The 21,089-nt window shown below is 49.0% G+C and overlaps 1 protein-coding gene across 1 annotated transcript; it reads right to left on the minus strand.

The window, feature by feature from the left end:
* Positions 1–7,681: 7,681 nt before the first annotated feature.
* On the minus strand, positions 7,682–15,379 carry LOC119945770 (carcinoembryonic antigen-related cell adhesion molecule 3-like). The gene is made up of 6 exons (XM_038766942.1): positions 15,294–15,379; positions 14,751–15,098; positions 9,484–9,619; positions 9,192–9,256; positions 8,772–8,890; positions 7,682–8,522 (listed from the first exon to the last, which is right to left on the minus strand). The coding sequence occupies exons 1-6, from the start codon at positions 15,364–15,366 to the stop codon at positions 8,469–8,471; spliced, it is 795 nt and encodes a 264-aa protein (XP_038622870.1). The 5' UTR covers positions 15,367–15,379; the 3' UTR covers positions 7,682–8,468.
* Positions 15,380–21,089: the final 5,710 nt, after the last annotated feature.

The raw sequence follows: 21,089 nt of genomic DNA on the forward strand, positions 1-21,089 counted from the left end.
GGCTCTCCATGTGGGACCTGATTATCTTGAATCCACCCCAGCCCTTAGTACAGTGTTTGGCACATAGTAAGCAGTTAACAAATACCACAATTATCATTATTATTTATTTTCTAAGACTGCTGGGGTGCAAGGAAAAGTCCCCGGGAGCTGAGGAGCAGGTGAGTGAGCCTGGAGATAACTCCAGTGAAGGCGATTCCTTTCCTGTTCGTCCAGCCTCCTCCCTCCCAGAATCCCAGGCCCACAGAGGAGAGTAGGACTGAGTGTTATGAACAGCTGGGAGGTGGCTCCCAGAGGACAATGGGGTAGGGAGAGAAGCTGCTGGATTCAGGATGGGAACCAGATCAGAGGACATTGAAGTGGAAAGGAAGGTAGCTCACGGGCCAGAACCAAAACCAGGAGCTCAGAGCAGAGAATGGGGGAGGGGGAGGGAGGGCATCACTTGGGCACTTTCTAGGGTCGCTGCCATTACCTTTCCAGTTTGGATCTTTCTGAGACACCTCATTCATGCTTTCACTACCTTTCATGCAGCCATGTGGGTTTAATTTCTCCATGGGAATGTAAATTCAGTGAAGGCAGGAAATTCCCCCGTAGCCTTCCTCTGTCTGTCCCCTAGCCCCTAGCCCAGGGCTCTGCTCCCCACAGGGATCCACAATCAAGACAGAAAAGCATAAAGCCCAAGGGAAAGCTTATGTGTGCTTCCAGGATTTGCTATTTGTCCATTTGATCGGGAACATACACCCCTACCAAAGGGGACCTTGTCAGTTCCTTGCGGTCAGGGTATGTGTTCCTGTTCCTTTTACTGTGTTCTCCCCTAGAACCATGAATTGGTTATAATCGGATGGGGCTTTTTAGGTATGCTGTTTTGAAATATTCTAAGAATGATCACCGGATAGCTCAGCAACAGGTCATGAGTGGGTCATTGACATTGCACAGGGACCTGATTGCATCCTTGTCACCAGTTTTCCGGAAACTGAACTTGAAGATGCCGCAAATTGATTCCTAGTGCAGCACCAAGGAATCTGGAACGTGTCTAATTTTCAGACCCTGGAACAAGCGTTAGGAAGCTCTTTTTCTCATGGTCAAACTTACTGAATTTCACTGGGTGTGACAGGCCATGTTCTATCCCCATCATTTTCCAACCTTCTTCCCCACCAACCCTTCTTTCCCACTGAAACACTGGGTGACATAATGAAATAGTTCAATACCATCTGAAAGATCGTGGGAAAGGGACTCATGAGTCCTCCTCCTCCTCCCCCTCCTCCTCCTCCTCCTCCTTCCCTGGACTCTCCGCTCCTAAACCACAGGACCCTGGGATACAGACAGGGGCACTGGGGAAGATGCAGCCGCATCGAGAGGTTCTCAAAACTGTGGGAAGAAAACGCATCGCAGACGCGGGGCTGGGAAGGAGCCGAATTGAGGGGTCCCCGAGTCTGGCCAGCCCCTCCCTGCCCCGCACCCCCGGATACGGGAACGCCCGCGGATAGGGCCAGGGGGCGAGGAAGGAGCGGGGGTTCGTGATCCCACCTTCTGCTCTTTGTCCTGCCCCCCTGGGCGAGGCGAGGGTGACAGCTATGGGAGGGGGAGCCAAGACCCTCCAACCCCGGGAGACCCAAAACCCGGTCACCGCCCGGTTCCGTGCTGCAGCCCAGCCCAGCGGGGCGAGGGAAGAGGTGGCAGTGGGCGCCTTATCTCCGAGGAGACAGGAGGCAAACGCGATTTTTATGTTTTTATGTTGCCAACTTGTACTTCCCAAGCGCTTAGTACAGTGCTCTGCACACAGTAAGCGCTCAATAAATACGATTGATGATGATGATGATGATGTTCTTATCTGAATTAAATTAAATCTGATAAGCACCCCCACCCCTATCCCGCAGGACTGTAGATTTTAAAAATCTGATAGCTCATAGCCTGGTTACTTGGCATCATTTTGAGGGATGAAAGGACAATAATATCATTTCATTTCTACTTTTTCAGAGATAGGAATAAAAGAAACGTAATTGTCCCCCCCGCCAATCCCTTAGTCTCCTTCAGGTCGTTTCTGGGTATGTCTGCCTGCATTCGGGAGCGCTAACCACTGGCCTCTCTCATCTAAGGTGGCCGCTACTGGCTCCCACAGCTACCGGACACCCCTTTACTGGCCCGGAGAGACATAAGGATGTTGTATCCGTGCCTTACAACAGCCATGTGCTGTGACATCATTACGCTCTGCAGAACACTCTGGAAATCTGCAGAACCCCTAGTGGGCCCCCTGGGACTCCTAACCTCCAGTCACTGGCTCCAGGGCCATTGTCATCATCTTCCAGTTCTCCGTGAACGTGGATGTCATTTCTGGCTGGAATTGTGGCAGCCAAGGGGTTGGTGCTGAAAATAAAGACACTGGACATAAAGGAGCTGGGTGCGACATCTGGGCCAGGCCAGGACCAGGCTTTCTGAGAGATGGGCTGTCCGGCATATGACTGGACAAGTGGCCACACTGTCTCCCCTGCCCCCACCGAACCGTAGGGCCCTGGCAGTTCCCTCTCCCCTAGGATTGAACACTGCTGCTGCAACCGGGATCCCACCTACCTCAATTCTGGGGGAATGGGAGCCATTAGAGTGGAGTGGAGTTGGAGAGATTCGACTGGTGACTCCGCCAGCCCAGGAAGTCGAGGGCAAGTGGCCCCTTGGAGTGATTGTCTCCAGGCTGTGGGGTCCCTCAGACCAGGTTAAGGCTGGGGGACACTCAGACCAGGCTAAGGATGGGGGCATCTGTCCACAAACCTCTCACACAACCTGCAGCCTAAGCAACAAAGTCTGCCAAGCCCAGGAGGGGAAGGGGCTCAGCATGGAGCCCAGGGTTACCCCTCTCTCTGCTCTTCCAAGCCCATCCCTGATCCATGATGTGTACATTCTATCGAGTTCCTCATTCGACTTGGGGAAGACAAGTTATTGACTCAGCCAGAGCAGCAGGCACAGACAGGGCACAGGACTGGGCATAAGACTGCTAGGTTCAGTGGGGTCCTGATTCAGAATGGGGCACCAGGTTGCTGAGGGACACCCTGAAGGACTTACCAATTGTTCTAACAAGGAACGAAGATAAATCGGACCTGTCAGTCGCATGGTTCCGGGCTTTGCAAGTGTAATTGCCCTCACTTTCCCAAGACATCCTGACAATAGTGTATTTGTTCCCAAGCCCCAAGTCGATGCCATTGTGAAACCAGCGATACTCAGGGTCCGGGTGAGACTGAGCCTGGCACTTTAGAGTCACCGCAGAATTGGGTTGGGTCTCTATGGTACCATCTGTGTCAGATCCAGGTTCCAGAATGATGAGCGTGTGCTCTGGACCATCTATGAGAAGAAAGAAATCAAATTCCAGTCCCTGCACTCAGTGAGAGAGACAGGACATGGGGATGGGGAAGGGGAAGGAGTAGGAGGAACTCACAGTTGACAGTCAGAGTGATGATGTTGCTTCAGCTTGTACTGATTGGGTTCTTGGCTGTACACTGATAGTTCCCCGCGTCCTGCCGAGTCACACTAGGTAGAGTAAGAATCCTGTTTTCCTCAGACAGTTTCCCATTACTGATGATGAGGTTGTCTAAGAGCCGCAGAATGTCTTTCCCGGTGGCATCACATTTCAATTCCACAGATTCCTTGCCTTCTGTCACCTTAGTTGCATTGGCAGAGAGGATGGGTGTGGGAACTGGCTCCGTTCAGAGAGACAAGGAGACAAAGACAGTGAGAGAAAGAGTGACTCTCTCTCCCAGTTCACCAGGCTCAGGGCAGCTTCAGTCAGCCTCAGGTCCCTGGAAAGAGCAGCCAATGTATGGCTCAGGTTGGGCCCTGGCCCTCAAAAGAGAAACTGCCGCCTCACAAAACTACCGTGCTAAAGGAAAGGGCTAGGAATTGTGTCCAAACACTAGGACCACACATTTCTTTCTGGAGGCTTCACAGTCTTCCCCCAGAAACAACCCTAGTCATCATTTTTAATCAATTGCTATTTAGTGTCTGCTGGAGTGGGAAATTGTACTAGACCCATTGCACACCGGGAACCTGTCAGAAAGACTCGCTACTACTCGGTGGGGTCCCGTAGCCCAGGCTGGGTGACTGACCCTGAGCTGCTCCACACACAGCCTCCGTCCTCACCCCTGGGGTCTGGCCCGCGGACCCTCTCACCGTCCTACCGGCTGTGGCTACAGCCGGGGACAACATCACTCTGACCGCCCAGGGACACTCAGACCAAGTTGGACCCTATACATGGTACAGAGGAACAAGTCTGGAAGAAAACCTCATCTGTGAATACCTAACAGCCTCAGCAATAAGACACCTGGGAACACCTACACAGGCTGGATGCCATCTGTGCGCTCAAATCACTCCCTGCTCATCACTGAAGTTACCATCAACGATACTGGACTCAACTTAATAAACGTCACATTCGATAATGTTACTTCTGCTTCAGGGCGAGAGTTACAGGTTTATGGTAAGTGTTATTTCTCCTAATACGCCAGGAAGCTGGTAATATTTCTGGACCATTTTCCCTCTGCTGAGGAGTCTGTAAAGTTTGTTGCTGTCTGTGTCTCCTCTCAGATGCCTGGGTTTGTGCGATGAGTTCAGAATCGGCAGCAGAGGTGGGGGGGTGGGGGGGTGGGGGGCCAGTGTGTGTGTGTCTGTGTGTCTGTGTGTCTGTGTCTGTGTCTGTGTGTGTGTGTGTCAACAAGCAGTGGTGTGGCATAGGCTATTCTATCAGGTTCTGGCTGACGGGACTCCCAACCCAGCTCCCCCACTGCCCACTAGCCAGGGGGGCCCTAGGCTGCCAGCCTGAACCCAGAGTATAGGACCAGATCCCAGGGTGTGTGTATTTGTGTGAGGGGGCGGGGAGCGGGTAGCCTGACCGTAATCTTCTCTGCCCCAGGCCCTGCAGCTGGGGACACTGGAGGTCTATAACAACTTACTTGTCTGCCCATGCAAGGCCCAGACCAGCTCAGAGACAGCAGGCAGCCAAGAGGTGACAGCCCTCTCTGGATCCCTTGGAGATGGGGATGTGGCTGATGTTGTTTAGGCAACCCCCCGGACCAGTGTGGATTAAGATTCAGTCTGAAGCCAAAGTTCCCACCACTACCTCTACATGTGACCCTTCAGGACAGAGCCACAAACCCCACAGAGGAAACTCCCCCACACCTACCTGCTGACCCTCTCTTCCTGAGGTCACGCTCCCCCAGCCCCTCCCTCCCCTCCACAGACATGATTCCTGGGGATATGTCCGTTATGACGCAAGCTCTCGACAGCCACAGATCCAAGGGAGTCTAAACCAGTGCATCCTGAGACAGAAGTGTCCAGCCGTTCTCACTACAACACAGCAGCTGGTCTACCAATCCCCATGTTAATGATGAGATCGATTACATGCTTCCTAAGGGTAAAACTACTGTTCTAAGTGATGTGATAGATACAGATCAGATCAGACCCTAGCCCCTGTTTCACACAGGGCTCACAAACTAAGTAGTGGAGAGAGTAGGTCTGTTCCTCATTTTGCAGATGAAGGAAAAGGCTAAGTGACTTGCCCAAGAATCCACAGTAAATCAGTGACTGAACTAGGATTAGAATCCAGGCCTCCTGACTCCCCTTCCTGTGTTCTTCCATAGGGTATTGAACTATTCCATTATGTCACCCAGTGTCTCAGTGGGAAATGCGGGTTTGTGGGAAACATGGTTGAAAAAAATAGGGATAGAACATGGCCTCTGTCTCATTGGGTGAAATTCAAGAAGGTTGGGTATGAGAAAAACAACTTCTGGTATTTACTCAGATACATTTCAGATTTCTCAATGCTGCACTGGAAACCAATTTGCAACACCTAGAAGTTTAGTTCCCAAGTAACAGTGGTGATGATGTTGCAAACAATTCCATGTGCAATGCTAACGACCCACTGATGACCCGTTGCTGAGAGATCCTGTGACCATTCCTGAAACAACTGAAAGCAGCTTATTTGCATGCCCCCTTCCATTATAACCAATTCAAGGCTACAAGAAAGAATAGACCAAAAGGAAAAGGAACACATTTCCTGACCACAAGGAACTCACAAAGTACCCTGTGGCAGGAATGTCTCTGTATCTGGTCAAACAGTCAAATAGCAAATCCTGGAACCACACACAAACTTTCCCTTGGGCTTCGCACTTTTCTTTCTTAAACTAAGGGTTTTGGATCCCCTGCAGGGAGCAGAGCCCTGGGTTAGGGGCTGGGGGACAGGCAGAAGAAGGGTAAAGTGTAGTTCTCTGCCTTCACAGAACTCATACTCCAATTGAGAAATTAAGCCCACATACCTATGTGAAAGACAGGGAAAGGATGAAAGAAATGTCTCAGAAGGATCCAAACTGCTTCATTCACTCAATTATGGGGAAAGGAAATGGCAACAACCCTAGAAAGTGCCCAAGTGATGCCCCTTATACCCTGCTCTGAGCCTGTGGCTCTGGACAGTGACCTACCTTCCTTCCTCCTGGTTCCCATCCTGAACCAGTAGCTTCTCTCCCTGCCCCATTGCCCTCTAGGAGCCACCTCCCAGTGATCAATGACACTCATTCCTGCTTTCCTCTGTGGGCCTGGAAGTCTGGGCAGAGACCTGGGAGGAGGAGGCTGGATGAACAGCTTCTTTCAGGCACCTGGTGCGAGCGGAGAGAAGGCTCCCACTGGGCACGGAAGCTGGCAGAAGCTCCACAGAGACAACTGATTTGGCGTAAGCCCTGGCCCACCACTGAGGGTCAGCAAAGGAATTGCCCTCACTGGAGTTGTCTCCAGCCCACTTGCCTGCTCTTCAACTGGGGACACTTCCTCGTGCACCATCCATCTTAGAAAATAAATAATGATAATAATTTTTTTTGTTAAGGGCTTACTTTGTGCCAAACACTGTACTAAGTGCTGGGGTGGATACAAAATAAACAGGTCCCGCAGGGGTCTCATAGTTTAAATAGGAGTGAGAACAGGTATCAAAACCCATTTTGTAAATGAGGGAACTGAAGCACCGAGAAGTTTAGTGACTTGCCCAAGGTCACACACTAGACAAGGGATGGAATAGAGCAGCAGATTCAATCGTATTTATTGAGCACTTACTGTGTGCAGAGCACTTGGGAAGTACAAGTTGGCAACATATAGAGACAGTCCCTACCCAACAGCGGGCTCACAGTCTAGAAGGACTGTGTCCTTCCAGTCCTGTGCTTGATCTACTAGCCATGCTGAGAAGCAACATGGCCCAGTAGATAGAACATGGGCCTGAAACTCAGAAGGACATGGATTCTACTCCCGGTTCCTCCACTTGTCTGCTGTGTGACCTTGGACAAATCACTTCACTTTTCTATGCTTCAGTTCCCTCATCTGTAAAATGGGGATTAAGACTGTGAGCCCCATGTGGTACAGGGACTGTGTCCAACCTGATTAGCGTATTCTACCTCAGGGCTTGGAACAGTACTTGACATACTGTAAGCACTTAACAAATACCATCATCATTATTATTACTATGATTATTCCCTGAGTGGCACATGATGGAGCATGAGGGGTCATTTCCAACTTTGGCAATGGGGCAGCGTCCTCTCCTCAAGCTCCCTCCACATACCTTAGGGCCTCCTCCCTGCTGTCCTCCGTCCCAGTGGGTTTATGTCCGAGGCCTGAGGATTCTGTCCAGCAGGATTTGGTCACCCCCTGGTCACCCTGGTGTCGCGGGAATGTGCTAGCAGCCACCTTTTCCCTGAGGTGGGAGATGCAGTGACAAGAACTTGAGAGAATGATGGATTGATATTTATCATGTGCTCACTATGAGCCAGCCACTGGGTGTGGACACAACAGAACGATTCAGACTGTGTAGCTGAGTCCAGCGTCCCTGCCCATGCACCCCGCCTAGGCTGGGCCTGCTGTTCCTTCTCCTCCAGGTTCGGGTGCCAGTCGGTGCTGACCCAGAGAGGGAAAGCCAAGCCCCAGTCCAGGTCAGAGCAGGTCCATCTAAGCAGCCCCTGGGGGCTGTGGGGTTGGAGCTGGAGAAAGGGGTCACACCTTCCCCGAGGTGACCCCACAGGTCCCGAGCCTGACCAGGAGGAACACAGGAAAAGGGCAGCCCAGTGGGGTGCCCACCTCAACCATGCCAGGGAGAGCACTGGGGTCGGAGAGATCTTCCCATCTGGCCAGGGAGTCCGGGGGGAGAGATCAGGGTCCCCCTCCCCCTCTGACCCAGCTCCCAGTAGCCCATGGCACCTGCTGCTCCCTCCCACCATGAGTTCACCAGGTCACTCTGGGATGCTTTCTGACCCCTAATCTGAGGCCCCCAGGGCATTGGTGGGTCACCTGACCATCTCTCCATACAGCAGGTCAGCCTGGTCATCAGGCAGCAGTCAATCCCCAAATTCCCATGGCCACCAGCTTCTGGAATCGGTGTCCCTGGCCTGCCCGGCCTTGTCCTGAGAAGGGCTTCCCCAGGAGGAGGGGAGAGAGGAAGACCAGGCAGGGGCCCTCCCAGACTAGGCCGACGGTGTGATCTCGCAGTAGGTGTTCATGTCTCCAGGATCCAAGGTCTGGGAATGAGAGATCGGGTCAGGAGTCCTGTGGGCTCTACTTCTAGGGAGGGTGAAGCCACAAGGCCTCACTCCACAGCCTGAGTCAACCTTGGGGCTGTGGTGGCGAAGGACCCAACCCCTCCCTCCCTGGGATCCTGTCCCCACCAAATCTGGGAATGCCATTTTCTGAATGAGGCAGGGGCTCCAGCTGGACCCCAGAGAACCAACTGCCCCGGACTCATTCTGATCTCTAACCCCAGAACTCACCTCATAGAACTGGCCGGCCTCTGTGGGGGTCTCCAATGATGATGTCCTCGGAGATCCCCGCTTTGCCATTGGGGCTAGTCCAGTGGAGTGGAAGTTAACGTGGGAAGCATCGCTCTTCCCTGAAGGGAACGAGTCACAGCAGCCAGCTCAGTCCCATTGCTGTGGGCAGGTGCAGAGGAAGGGGACCCCCACAGAGGGGCCAGGTGGGGAAGGGGACAGGGACTCCCACAGAGGGCAGAGAGACTGGGCACAGCAAGGAGGTGGAGATGATACAGGGCAAAGTGATGGGGGGAAGAGGGTGGTATTTGGGCCTCTTCCCCTTGAGGCTGGGAGCATTGCCCCTTCCTGGGGATCCCCCTCCCCAAAAGGCAGACTCCTGGGGAGGGGCCAAGGTAGGAGTCCATCAGCAGTTTTACTCACAGCGGTTGGGCGCTGGGGTCCTTCTTCCTCCTGGGCCAGGCTCTCCCACGGGCTCCCCCGATCGCCTGACACACAACAACCTGACTTGTCCTGTGCCGTCCCACCCCCCACCCCTCCCTGACCTCTCACCCCTCAGCCTTCCAGCCTGGGAGCCGGAGAGGATGGGACCCAGGCAGCCTGGCTCCCCACCTTCGGTTCCCAGCACCCCTGGCAGAAGGAGAGAGCTGTCAGAGGAGGGGGCTGGGGATGAATCTTCCCGTTGCCCTGGAGACCGAGAGGGCATCGTCATTACCTTCGGCCCTTCGTGGTGACTAGGAAATACCCCAGCGTCGCGATCAGCGATCCTCCAGCCAGGGATCCGATGACGATGCCAGCAATGGCCCCTCCGGAGAGTGAGGGATTGGAGACCCCTGAGAAGGGAGCCACAACTGGAGAGGAGATAGGTTGGGCAGGGGTTTATTGGGGTTTATTCAATTTCTGCTGGTAGGATATTTTTATTTTTTCACAGTGCTTTCATAGCTATTATTTCCTTTCATATCCGTTATTTATTAAGCTCACAAAAATCACTGTGAGGCCGAGATACACAGGTGTTATTATTCCAGTTTAACAGAGGCAGAAACAGGAACGGAGAGGTTACGTGACTTTGCCAGTGTGATACAGCATGCCATTAGCAGAGCTGTGGCTTAGAGCCCAGACTCACTCTTCCTCCCTGTCTCTCTACTTCCCTAGTCACTTAAAACTAATTCACTACAAAAAACTAATAAAATATTATATGAGAACCACTGCTTTATAGTTTCTCATGCAACTAATAAACCAATCAATAGGCTTTTTTAAGCCCCTGTTAAACTAAGAGCTTGGGAGAGTGTCATAAAAGTACCCAACACAATGCCTGCCCACCAGGAGTTTACAATCTAATGGGGGAGTCAAACATGAAAAAAATGCAAATGAGAGGAAGTACTGATTAAATAATAATCTAGCAATTGATCAGTTATTTTTTTTAGGGTTTACTATGTGCAGAGCACTGTACTAAGCCCTTGGAGAGTACAATACAACAGGGTTGGCAGATGTGTTACCTGCCCACAACAGGCTAGTAGTCTAGAGGGAGAGACAGACATTAATATAAGCCATTCACAAAGTATAATATAAAGATAAGGACATAAGTGTTGTGGGGTTGGGAGTGGGGTGAATATTAAATGCCCTAAAGTCACAGGAAAGTATGTCAGATAACAAGTGGAGAAGCAGTGTGACCTAGTGGAAAAAGTACAAACCTGGGAATCAGAATCAATTGTTAAATTGCATTTATTGAGCACTTACTGTGTGCAGAGCACTGTACTAAGCGCTTGGGAGAGAGCAATACAACAATAAACAGACAAATTCCCTGCCCACATTACAGTCTGGAGTAGGGGGAGACAGACATCAACACATAAAGGGAGCAAGTCAGGGTGACAGAGGGAAAGGGAGAAGAAGAAAGGAGGCCTTAGGGAAGGAGTCTTGGAGGAGATGCGCCTTCAATAAGGCTTTTAAGGGGGGCAGAGAAATTGTCTGTCAGAGATGAGGAGGGAGGGCATTCCAGGCCAGAGGCAGGATGTGGGGGAGTAGTTGGCCGCGAGATAGATGAGATCAAGGTACAGTGAGAAAGTTAGCATTGGAGGAGTGAAGTGTGCATGCTGGGTTGTAGTAGAAGAGTAGTGAGGAGAGGTAGGAGAGGACAAGGTGATTGAGTGCTTTAAAGCCAACAGTGAGTTTTCGTTTGATGCGGAGATGGATGGGCAACCACTGGGGGTTCTTGAGGAGTGGGGAAACATGTCCTGGATGTTTTTGTAAAGAGATGGTCTGGGCAACAGAGTGAAGTATGGACTGGAGTGGGGAGAGACAGGAGGCAGGCGAGATAGGATAAGTGATTGGATTAATGTGGTAGCAGTTTGGATGGAGAGGAAAGAGCCGATTTTAGCAATGTTGTGAAGGTGGAATCTATAGGATTTAGCGATGGATTGAATATGTGGGTTGAATGAAAGAGAGGAATCAGAAGACCTGGGTTCTAATTCTAGCTACACTATCTGCCTATTGTGTTGTCTTGGAGGAGTTGCATAACTTCTCTGGCCATCAGTTTACTCATCTGTAAAATGGGGGTTCAATGCTTGTTCTCCCTCATCGTTAGACTGTGAACCTCATGAGGGCAGGGACTTTGTTCGACCTGATTCTCTTGTGTTTACCCCAGTGCTTAATACCATGATTGGTACATAATAAGCACTTAAAATAATATAATTATTAATACGTTCAAAAGTGTAGCGAGCAGTTAGCATGGCTCAGTGGAAAGAGCACGGGCTTTGCAGTCAGAGTTCATGGGTTCAATTCCCGGCTCTGCCAATTGTCAGCTTTGTGACTTTGGGAGAGTCACTTAACTTCTCTGTGCCTCAGTTCCCTCATCTGTAAAATGGGGATGAAGACTGTGAGCCCCACATGGGACAACCTAATCGCCTTGTAACCTCCCCAGCACTTAGAACAGTGCTTTGCACATAGTAAGCGCTTAACAAATGCCATCATTATTATTATTATTATTATTACAAAGCTGCTGAGACATTAGTTGGGAGACTAATAGCAGTCTGCCCTTGACCACTGCATCAGCCTCCACCCTGACCTCCCTGACTCCTGTCTCTCCTCATTCCAGGCCATACTTCACTCTGCTGTATGGATTATTTTTCTAAAAAGCTGTTCAGCCCACATCTCCCCACTTTTCAGGAACTTACAGTGGTTACCCATCCACCTCAGCATCAAAGAGAAACTCCTTACCTTGGGCTTTAACGCACTCAATCAGCTCACCCTCTCCTATCCCACCTATCTTATTTTATACTACAATCCCACCTGCACATTTCACTCCTCTCATACTAACCTACTCACTGTACCTCCGTCACATCTAGCTCCCCACCGACCCCTTACCCACGTCCTCCCCCTGGTTTGGTACTCTCTCTTCCTTCATATATGCAAACCACCACTCTCCCCACCTTTCAAGCCTTAATAAAATCACATCTCCTCGAAGAGGCCTTCCCCAACTTGGCCCTCATTTCCTCTCCTCCTTCTACCTTCTGCGTCACCTATACATTTCAATATGTATCCTTCAAGCACTGGATATTCACCCGGAAGAAGCTGACCCTAAGGGACACCTCCCCTCTCCCCCAACTCTGCGGGAAAGGTGACAACGAGGTCCAGTGCAAGGATTCACTTTGGAGATCAGAAGAGCATGAGCTGGGGGGAAGCAGGTGAAGAAAAGGAACATGTAAAAAAGAGAGGGTTGGTGAAGAGCCTTGAAGCCAAAAATAAGGAGTTTAACAGCTCCTTTCAACTCATTCAGTCTAAACCTGTGCCCCTGAGCTGTGATGGGATTTCTGGTCAGGCAATTGCCTTCCTGGCTTCTTCCCGCTGTTCCCAAAATGAGGAAGGAGGGTCTGGGGTCAGATGTCATCATCCCAAATGCTCTTACTATATATCTTTAAACTCCACATCTTTATACAACAGGACGAAGACACTGGTGCCTGGCCTTTTTATCATCTAATGGGAGAGAGAAACTGTGTTTACAAAGAGTAGGAGCAGGAAGAGTAACAAGGTTTTATCAGTAATCAGTACAGATAAGTCTGGAAGAAATTACTCAATAAATAATGGAAAGTGCAAATAATGTAGATATGAGTGCTATTGCTAGGAATTAAATCCCTATGTGCTAAGGGTGGCTTTTGAATTGAGGCTTCTAATGGGGAAAGGCTGTGGAAGGAGGTGGGATATGACAGATTTTAGGAGGAAGGGAGTTCCAGACTGGCAGATCAGCATGAGTGAGGGGTCAAAGGCAGCAGAGTCGAGAATGAGGTAGAGTGAGAAGGTTAGCTTATAAAGATGAAGAGTGAAAACTGGAGAGTAGGAGGGTAAGGTGGAGAGCAGATCTGTTAGATGGAGGAAGATGATGGAAGTCTTGAAGCCAATAGTAAAGGAGCTTTTAACTTGATGTGGAGGAAGATGGGTTGCTATTGAAGATGTTTAATGAGTGGAGAAATGTATACTCTAATTATTCACCTTCTTTTTTTGTACCCTTGCCATTATCAGTTATACACATCTTTATTATTATTATTATTATTATTCTCCTGTTCCCACTATTTGCAAATACAGTTAGTTCTTCTGGAGTTGAGTTACTGAAGAACTCTATGTTATGGAAAACTTACGTTAGAGAAATCATGCCTTAACCAATGCTATTTGTGTGTGCAAAACCATTTTTTCCAACACCACATCTATTTGTGCAGACTTGTGGATCATGTTGCATCCAGACAGTGACACACAGTGTGTGTGTGTGGTGGGGGGGGAACATTTCCCATTTCCTCAATAGTGTTTAATTCAAATCAAGTAACGCAAACACATTCATTCTAGCAGATCTAACTATAATCTGTGTTTGCCTCTCTCCTCCATTAGTTAGTAAACTTCAATAGGTGGGGAACCATTTCTCAACCCACAAATCTGGACATCTGAGAGGCAATATATTCAGCAACAAGCTCTAAAGGCTCCTACGCAGAGGGGAAATAACAAGAAATATGATCAGCTTCCTGGAACATTAGGAGACATTACACTTACCAAAAACCTGTAACTCTCCTCAGCTTGAAGTAGAAAAGTTATTGAATGCTATTGATTAATTGCCCAGGAGAAGCTGAGAGCACAGCCCAACTGGATGACCTCAGTGAATTTTTTACAAAGGGTGAGAAAGCCCCTGTTTCAGCCTGGGGTTAGGGGACCCAAGGAAGAAATTTCTAGTCTGTGGCCCAACTTACTTCTGAGGAGAATTTTCCCGGGAGTCCAGTGGGGTCAAGGGTAGGACAAGAGCAGAGACAGAGCCATATCTACTTTTTGTTTTAAGGAGAGGAAAGAGGTTAGAGATGGGAAAAGCCCATCCCACTCCTACAGGGAATCCACTGCATCGTTCTCTCCTGTCTCACAGCCAACCCCTGGCCCACATCCTACCTCTGGCCTGGAATGCCCTCCCTCCTCAAATCTGCCAAACAATTACTCTTCCCCCCCTCAAAGCCATACTGAAGATGCAACTCCTCCAAGAAGCCTTCCCAGACTAAGCCCCCTTTTCCTCAGCTTCCCCTCCCTTCAACGTCACCTCAACTCACTCCCTTTGCTCTTCCCCCCTTCTTCCCACCCCACAGCACTTTTGTATTTACGCATATATCTATAATTCTACTTATTTATATCGATGCCTCTTTACTTGTGCTGATGTCTGTCTCCCCCCCACCCCCGACTGTAAACCTGTTGTGGGCAGGGATTGTCTCTCTTTATTGCTGCATTGTACTTTCCAAGCACTTAGTACAGTGCTTTGCACTCAGCAAGTGCTCAATAAATACGACTGAACGAATGAATTTTATGTATCACCCCTTGACGTCCCTCCCTCTGCAGCCACCACCGAACTTAGCACACAAACTCAGACATTTGAGGGGCAACACAGACAGCACAAAACCTCTACAGGCTCTTAGGCAGGGGGAAATTGGGCCAGCTTCCTGGAACATTAGGTAAAATAACACTTACCATAAACCCTTAACTCTCCTTTTCCTGAAGCAGAAGAAAAGTTCTTGAATATGATGGCTACAGAGTAGAGGCCGGTATCATTGACTGTAACGCTGGTGATGAGCAGGGAGCCATCTGGACGCACAAACTCGCGGCCCGTGTATGCTTTTCCAAGCGTCAGTCTGCCTGAGGTGGTTATGTATTCAAAGATGAGGTTTTCTCTCCGATTTGTCCCTCGGTACCAGTTATAGAGTGCAACGTTGGCTGGGTCTCCGTGGGCGGTCAGAGTGACGTTGTCCCCGACTGCAGCCACGGCCGGTCGGACGGTGAGAGGGGCCGCGGGCCGGACCCCGGCGGTGAGGATGGAGGCTGTGCAAGGAGCAGAGGGGCAGCGTTCAGCACAGGGTGAGTCACCCGCGGACAGGAGCCCGCTGTCCACCCCTCTTTCCCTCGCCCCTCCTGGTTTGTACTTCCCAAGCCCTTAGTCCAGTGCTCTGCACACAGTAAGCGCTCAATAAATACGATTGATTGATTGATTGATTGATTGGTCCGTCCCCAGCCCACCTGCCAGGAGGAGCCGGGCCCAGGAGCGCGCTGTCCGGCCTGGAGGGGCCCCGTGGCCCCGGGGAAATGCCATGAGGCTTGAGGAAATGCCACCCGCTCCGCAGAAACCGCCCTTTTCCTGTTGGCATCAGAGGGCAGGGGCTTTGGATCGGACCCCTCCCCTTCGGGCGAGAGGGCTGGGGTTTCCCGTCCATCACCTCCCACTCCTCTCGCTCCTCCCACTGCCCCGAAGTGAGAAGGATCAACCTCCCGGGTGCTGGAAACGCCCCCTCCCCAAAGGAGCGGATCCCCCGAGAGGGGAAGGCCTGAGCCCTGGAGTTCTCCCGGGTCCCACTTAGGGAAGGGGGCGAGGGGGGTCTCTCGACTCCAGGCTGTTGTGGGGAGACAGGGTAGGCCCCGTCCTGCCCCCCAAGACAGCGAGCAGGGCGGTGGGAGCCTGTGGCAAGAGGTGAATCAATCAATCAATCAATCAATCGTATTTATTGAGCGCTTACTGTGTGCAGAGCACCGTACTAAGCGCTTGGGAAGTACAAGTTGGCAACATATAGAGACAGTCCCTACCCAACAGTGGGCTCACAGTCTAAAAGGTGAAGAGGAGAAGGGTTGGTGAGCTCCCCAATTTTCCCCATTTCAATTTCCCCATTTCCAATTTGTACTTCCCAAGCGCTTAGTACAGTGCTCTGCACATAGTAAGCGCTCAATAAATATAATTGATTGATTGATTGATTGATTTCATCAATTCACCCACCCGTTGCCATGGCAATCCCACAGCGCAGGCTGGTGGCCTCGGCCGGGGTGGTTCTGCATTATTTATCTCTTCTTCAAAAACTCCGCTAAACTCATCCCTTAGACTGTACGGTCGTTATAGGCAGGGAACGTGTCTGCTTAATTCATTTATTCATTCATTCAGTTGAATTTATTGAGCACTTACTGTGCACAGATCACTGTACTAAGAGCTTGGAAAGTACAATACAGAGAAGTGCCATGCACTGTGCTAAATACTGGGCTAGGTTCTTAATTCTGTTACACTGTATAATTACTACTCTCCTACCTGAACTGTTTGGTAGCTTCCGGGTGAACCCAAGGTTCCCAGCCTTCCACAGCTAGAGAACCTTGAGATTACAAAGGTAATGACTTCTATCATTCCATGATGGGAAGACAGAGCACCCTGCAGCCTGGGAATCTTTCAGGGTTCTCCCACCAAATTCTGCTCTTAACTGGGGTTGGAGCCCTATGTGGAGGGATTTCTGAATTCCGACCGCTCCCCCGGAGTTAGCATGATCACTCAGTGAACGTGGGTTCCCAGAATATGGACAAGCAGGCCTTCCCTTTTTATAAGAAAGATTTATGCTATCTAATAGATTATCTTTCTATTATCTGCATCAAACAGAATCTTCTTACCATCGGTTTTAACGCACTCAATTAGCTCACTCCTTCCAACCTTAACTCGCCAGAGCTGGGATTAGAATCCAGATCTTTTGACTCCCAGGCCTGGTTTACCAGCTTCTGTGAATTTTATTTGTATTTTTGAGTCCCAGCACCTAGGAAAGTCCTTGGCCCATTGTCAAGCATTTAAATAGTACTGATAAGGAGAGTGGTGCTAATGATGCTGGGCCATATATTTCACTCACCAATTTCCAACTACAACCCAGCCGGCACACTTCATTCTTCCAACACAAACTTACTCACTGTTCCTCTATCTTTTCGATCTCACCTGTCTCACTGCTTAACCCTTGCTCATGGCCTCCCTCTGGTCTGGAACTCCCTACCCATTCATATATGAGAAACTACCGTTCGGTTCAACTTCAAAGTCTTACTAAAATTAACTCTCCTCCAAGAAGCCACTCTCTTCTGTGTCACCTATCCACTTGAATCTGTATACTTTAAGCACTTGATACTCACCCTTCCTCAACCCCACAGCACTTAGGACATATCCATAATTTATTTCTTGATTTTAATGTCTGTCTCCCCCTCTTTACTGCGGCAAAGAATGTGTCTACCAATTTTACTGTATAGTACTCTCCCAAGAGCTTAGTACAGACCTCTGCACACAGTAAGCACAAAATAAATACCACCGAGTGTTTGATTTTCCATAATATATTAGAGGCAATGCAATATAATATCTATAATATATTCATCTACACTGAGCTTTACTGAGCTTAAATAAGATAATTGCTATATTGATGTAAAATATTAAAGACATTAGAATAATTTAACCTTACTTCATTTTTATATTATACCTTGTTTCTAGATACTTGCCTGCTATGTAACCTTAGACAAGCCACTTGACTTCTCTGGGTAATAATAATGATAATAATAGTTAAGTTCTTGATATGTGTCAGACATTGTACTAACTGCTCTGGTAGATATAAGGTCCATCAGGGGGCTCACAGTCTAAGTAGAAGGAAGAATAGGTATTGAATCTCCATTTACAGACGAGGAAAAATGCACAGAGACATCAAGTGGCATGCCCAAGGTCACACAGCAGACAAGTGGCAGATCTGGAATTAGAACCCAGGTCTCCTGACTCTCAGGCCTGGCTCTTTCCACTAGACCATGTTGCTTACCAGCTTCTGTGAATTCTCTTTGTACTTTTGAGTCCCAGCACCTAGGAAAATCCTTGGCCCATTGTCAAGCATTTAAATAATACTGATAAGGAGAGTGGTGCTAAAGATGCTGGGCCATATATTTCACTAGCCTGTCCCAATCCCAACCCATTGCTAATTCTGGCCCCGCCACATGTCTGCTGTGTGACCTTGGTCAAATCACTTAACTTCTCTATGCCTCAATTCCCTCATCTGTAAAATGGGGATTAAGCCTGTGAGCCCTATGTGGGACAGGGACTGTGTCCGAGACGATTAGCTTTGATCTAATCCAGCGTTTAGAATAATCCTTGGCACATAGTTAGTGATTAACAAGTACTATTATTATTATTATCATTATTATTATTATTTCCCACAGCCTTGAGCACCCTCAGTAACTATGACTGTGCTAATGTACACTAGAGGGCAGCAGAGGAATATACATTGCCTTGAGAGGGTTTTCCCCTAGAACTTGGATTGGGTTTGGATAATAATGATGATAATAATAATAATAATAATAATAATAATAATAATGGCATTTGTTAAGCGCTTACTGGGGTTCAGGTTGGCTACGACGGGAGAGGAAAAGGGGCAGGGGCAAGCAAGGAGGTGGCTAGTAAGCGCTTAATAAATGCCATTATTATTATTATTCTCTACCTCATGCCGTCCAAAAGCCAGAGGCGTCCATGTGATTAAGTCCCTTATAGTCCTCACCCAAGCGCTTAGTACACCCACATCCACCAAGCTAGCTCTCTTCCTCCCTTCAAGGCCCTACTGAGAGCTCACCTCCTCCAGGAGGCCTTCCCACACTCAGCCGCCTCCTTCCTCTCCCCCTCCTCCCCCTCTCCACATGTGTATATGTATATATGTTTGTACGTATTTATTACTCTATTTATTGATTTATTTTACTTGTACATATTTATTCTATTTATTTTATTCAGTTAATATGTTTTGTTCTGTTCTCCGTCTCCCCCTTCTAGACTGTGAGCCCGCTGTTGGGTAGGGACCATCCCTAGATGTTGCCAACTTGTACATCCCGAGTGCTTAGTACAGGCTCTGCACACAGTAAGCGCTCAATAAATACGATTGAATGAATGAATGAATGAATGACCAGTCCTGTTTAATGCCCCTTTCTACGGTATTTGTTAAGGCTTACTATGCCCTCAGGCATTGTACTAAATGCTGGGTTAGGTACAAGTTTATCAGATTGGAAACAGTCCCTGTTCCACATGGTGTTCACAGTCTTTAACCCCATTTTACAGATGAGGAAACAGGCATGGAGAAGCTAAATGACACTTGCCCAGGGTGACACAGCAGATGAGTGGTGGAGCAGGGATTAGAACCCAGATCCTTTTAACTCCTAGGCCCATACTCTATCCCTTAGGCCATGCTGCTTCTTTGACGATTCTGGGGAATGAGAAGGAGAATTTGCCTTTCAGATGAATGAAACTTTCCAGGAGGGTCCCGATCCTTCCGTGATACCAAAACCAACTCTCTCTTTAACAAAAGTAAGACTAGCTGGAACTCGCTTTCAGAATGCGTGCCTTCTACTTGGGAAAGCCTACTGTTTAGATTTTCTCAATATCAACCTTATTCACTCCTGATTTGGGGTTTTTTTGTTTGTTTTTCAGGAGTTGTGAAGAGTTATGGCAAACCAACTTCACTCTGTGGCCACCAGACTGTGTTGTGGGACAGTCACACAACGGTTTGGGATCATGAGGACACCATTTCTCTGTGTTGGAGGTTCAAATCTATCCTGCCTGCTGCTTTGGGGGCCAGAGGGAGCCTACTTTGCTCTGTCCTGTCGCTCTCCTGGTCCCGGGAGTCCTCCCTTCCTCTAGTAAAGATGGGGCCGCAATAGCCCTAAATTGACACTACCCGAAGAGATCACTGTCCATCCCACCATACTTCAAGCTGGTCCAGAGCTCTCCCGACCAGATGAAATCCCCTCTACTTGGGAGCAGAAGCAGCGCTATTGTCACAGTAACAATAACCACCCTGGGCAGAGCAGTAAGCCTCAAAGACCAGGGACAGAACTGTGCCCTCCGTCAGGCTCCCAGTCATGAAATTCCCCAAAGACCAGGGACAGAGCTGGCCCAGGGCAAAGTGCCAGGCTCCCAGTGGGGAACAGTCCAAATTTAGGGGCAAGAAAGGTGGCGCTTCTGATTCCCCCCCCATAAATCACTCATTTATATTAACATCTGTCTCCCCGATTGACTGTAAGCTCCCTTTGGGTAGGGAACGTGACTACCAAATTTGTTGCATTGTATTCTCCCAAGCGAAGCAGCTGGCATAGTTGAAAGAGTATGAGTTTGGGAGTCAAAGAAAAAGGATCTGTGTTCTAATCCCCACTCTGCCCTTTCCCTGCTGGGTGACCTTGGGTAAGTCACTTCATTTCTCTGTGCCTCAGTTTCCTCGACTGTAAAATGGAGATTAAATCCTACTCCCTCCAATTTAGACCGTGAATCCTGTGTGTGACTGGGACTGAGTCTAATCTGATAAATCCGTCTCTACCTCAGAGCTTAGAAGAGTGCATGATACCTAGTGTGCATGTAACAAGTATGCGCAAGAGAAGAGCGTGGCTCAGTGGAAAGAGCAGGGGCTTTGGAGTCAGAAGTCATGGATTCAAATCCCGGCTCTGCCAATTGTCAGCTGTGTGACTTTAGGTGAGTCACTTAACTTCTCTGTGCCTCAGTTGCCTCATCTGTAAAATGAGGACTAAGACTGTGAGCCCCCTGTGGGACAGCCTGATCACCTTGAAACCTCATCTGTAAAATGAGGATTAAGACTGTGAGCCCCCTGTGGGACAACCTGATCGCCTTGTAACCTTCCCAGCGCTTAGAACAGTGCTTTGCACACAGTAAGTCTTTTAGACTGTGAGCCCACTGTTGGGTAGGGACTGTCTCTATATGTTGCCAACTTGTACTTCCCAAGCGCTCAGTACAGTGCTCTGCACACAGTAAGCGCTCAATAAAAACGATTGATGATGATTGATCAGTAAGCGTTTAATAAATGCCATCGTTATTATAACAAGTACCATTCCAAGAAAACGCTAAGTACAGCGCTCTGCACATAGAAAGGGCTCAATAAATAATAATAAAGGCATTTATTAAGTGCTTACTATGTGCAAAGCACTGTTCTAAGTGCTGGGGAGGATACAAGGCGATCAGGTTGTCCCACAGGGGGCTCACAGTCAATCCTTATTTTACAGATA

The sequence above is a fragment of the Tachyglossus aculeatus genome, chromosome 26, assembly GCF_015852505.1.
Source record: "Tachyglossus aculeatus isolate mTacAcu1 chromosome 26, mTacAcu1.pri, whole genome shotgun sequence".
Classification (NCBI taxonomy): domain Eukaryota; kingdom Metazoa; phylum Chordata; class Mammalia; order Monotremata; family Tachyglossidae; genus Tachyglossus; species Tachyglossus aculeatus.

Bases quoted from the DNA above. Each gene is read 5' to 3' on its own strand.
- LOC119945770 (XM_038766942.1), bottom strand. From the start codon at position 15,366: ATGGCATTTCCCCGGGGCCACGGGGCCCCTCCAGGCCGGACAGCGCGC. The intron at 9,257-9,483 runs GTAATGACGATG...GTTGTGTGTCAG, and splicing joins GTCACCACGAAGGGCCGAAG to GCGATCGGGGGAGCCCGTGG. The intron at 8,891-9,191 runs GTGAGTAAAACT...CGTTCCCTTCAG, and splicing joins GACCCCAGCGCCCAACCGCT to GGAAGAGCGATGCTTCCCAC.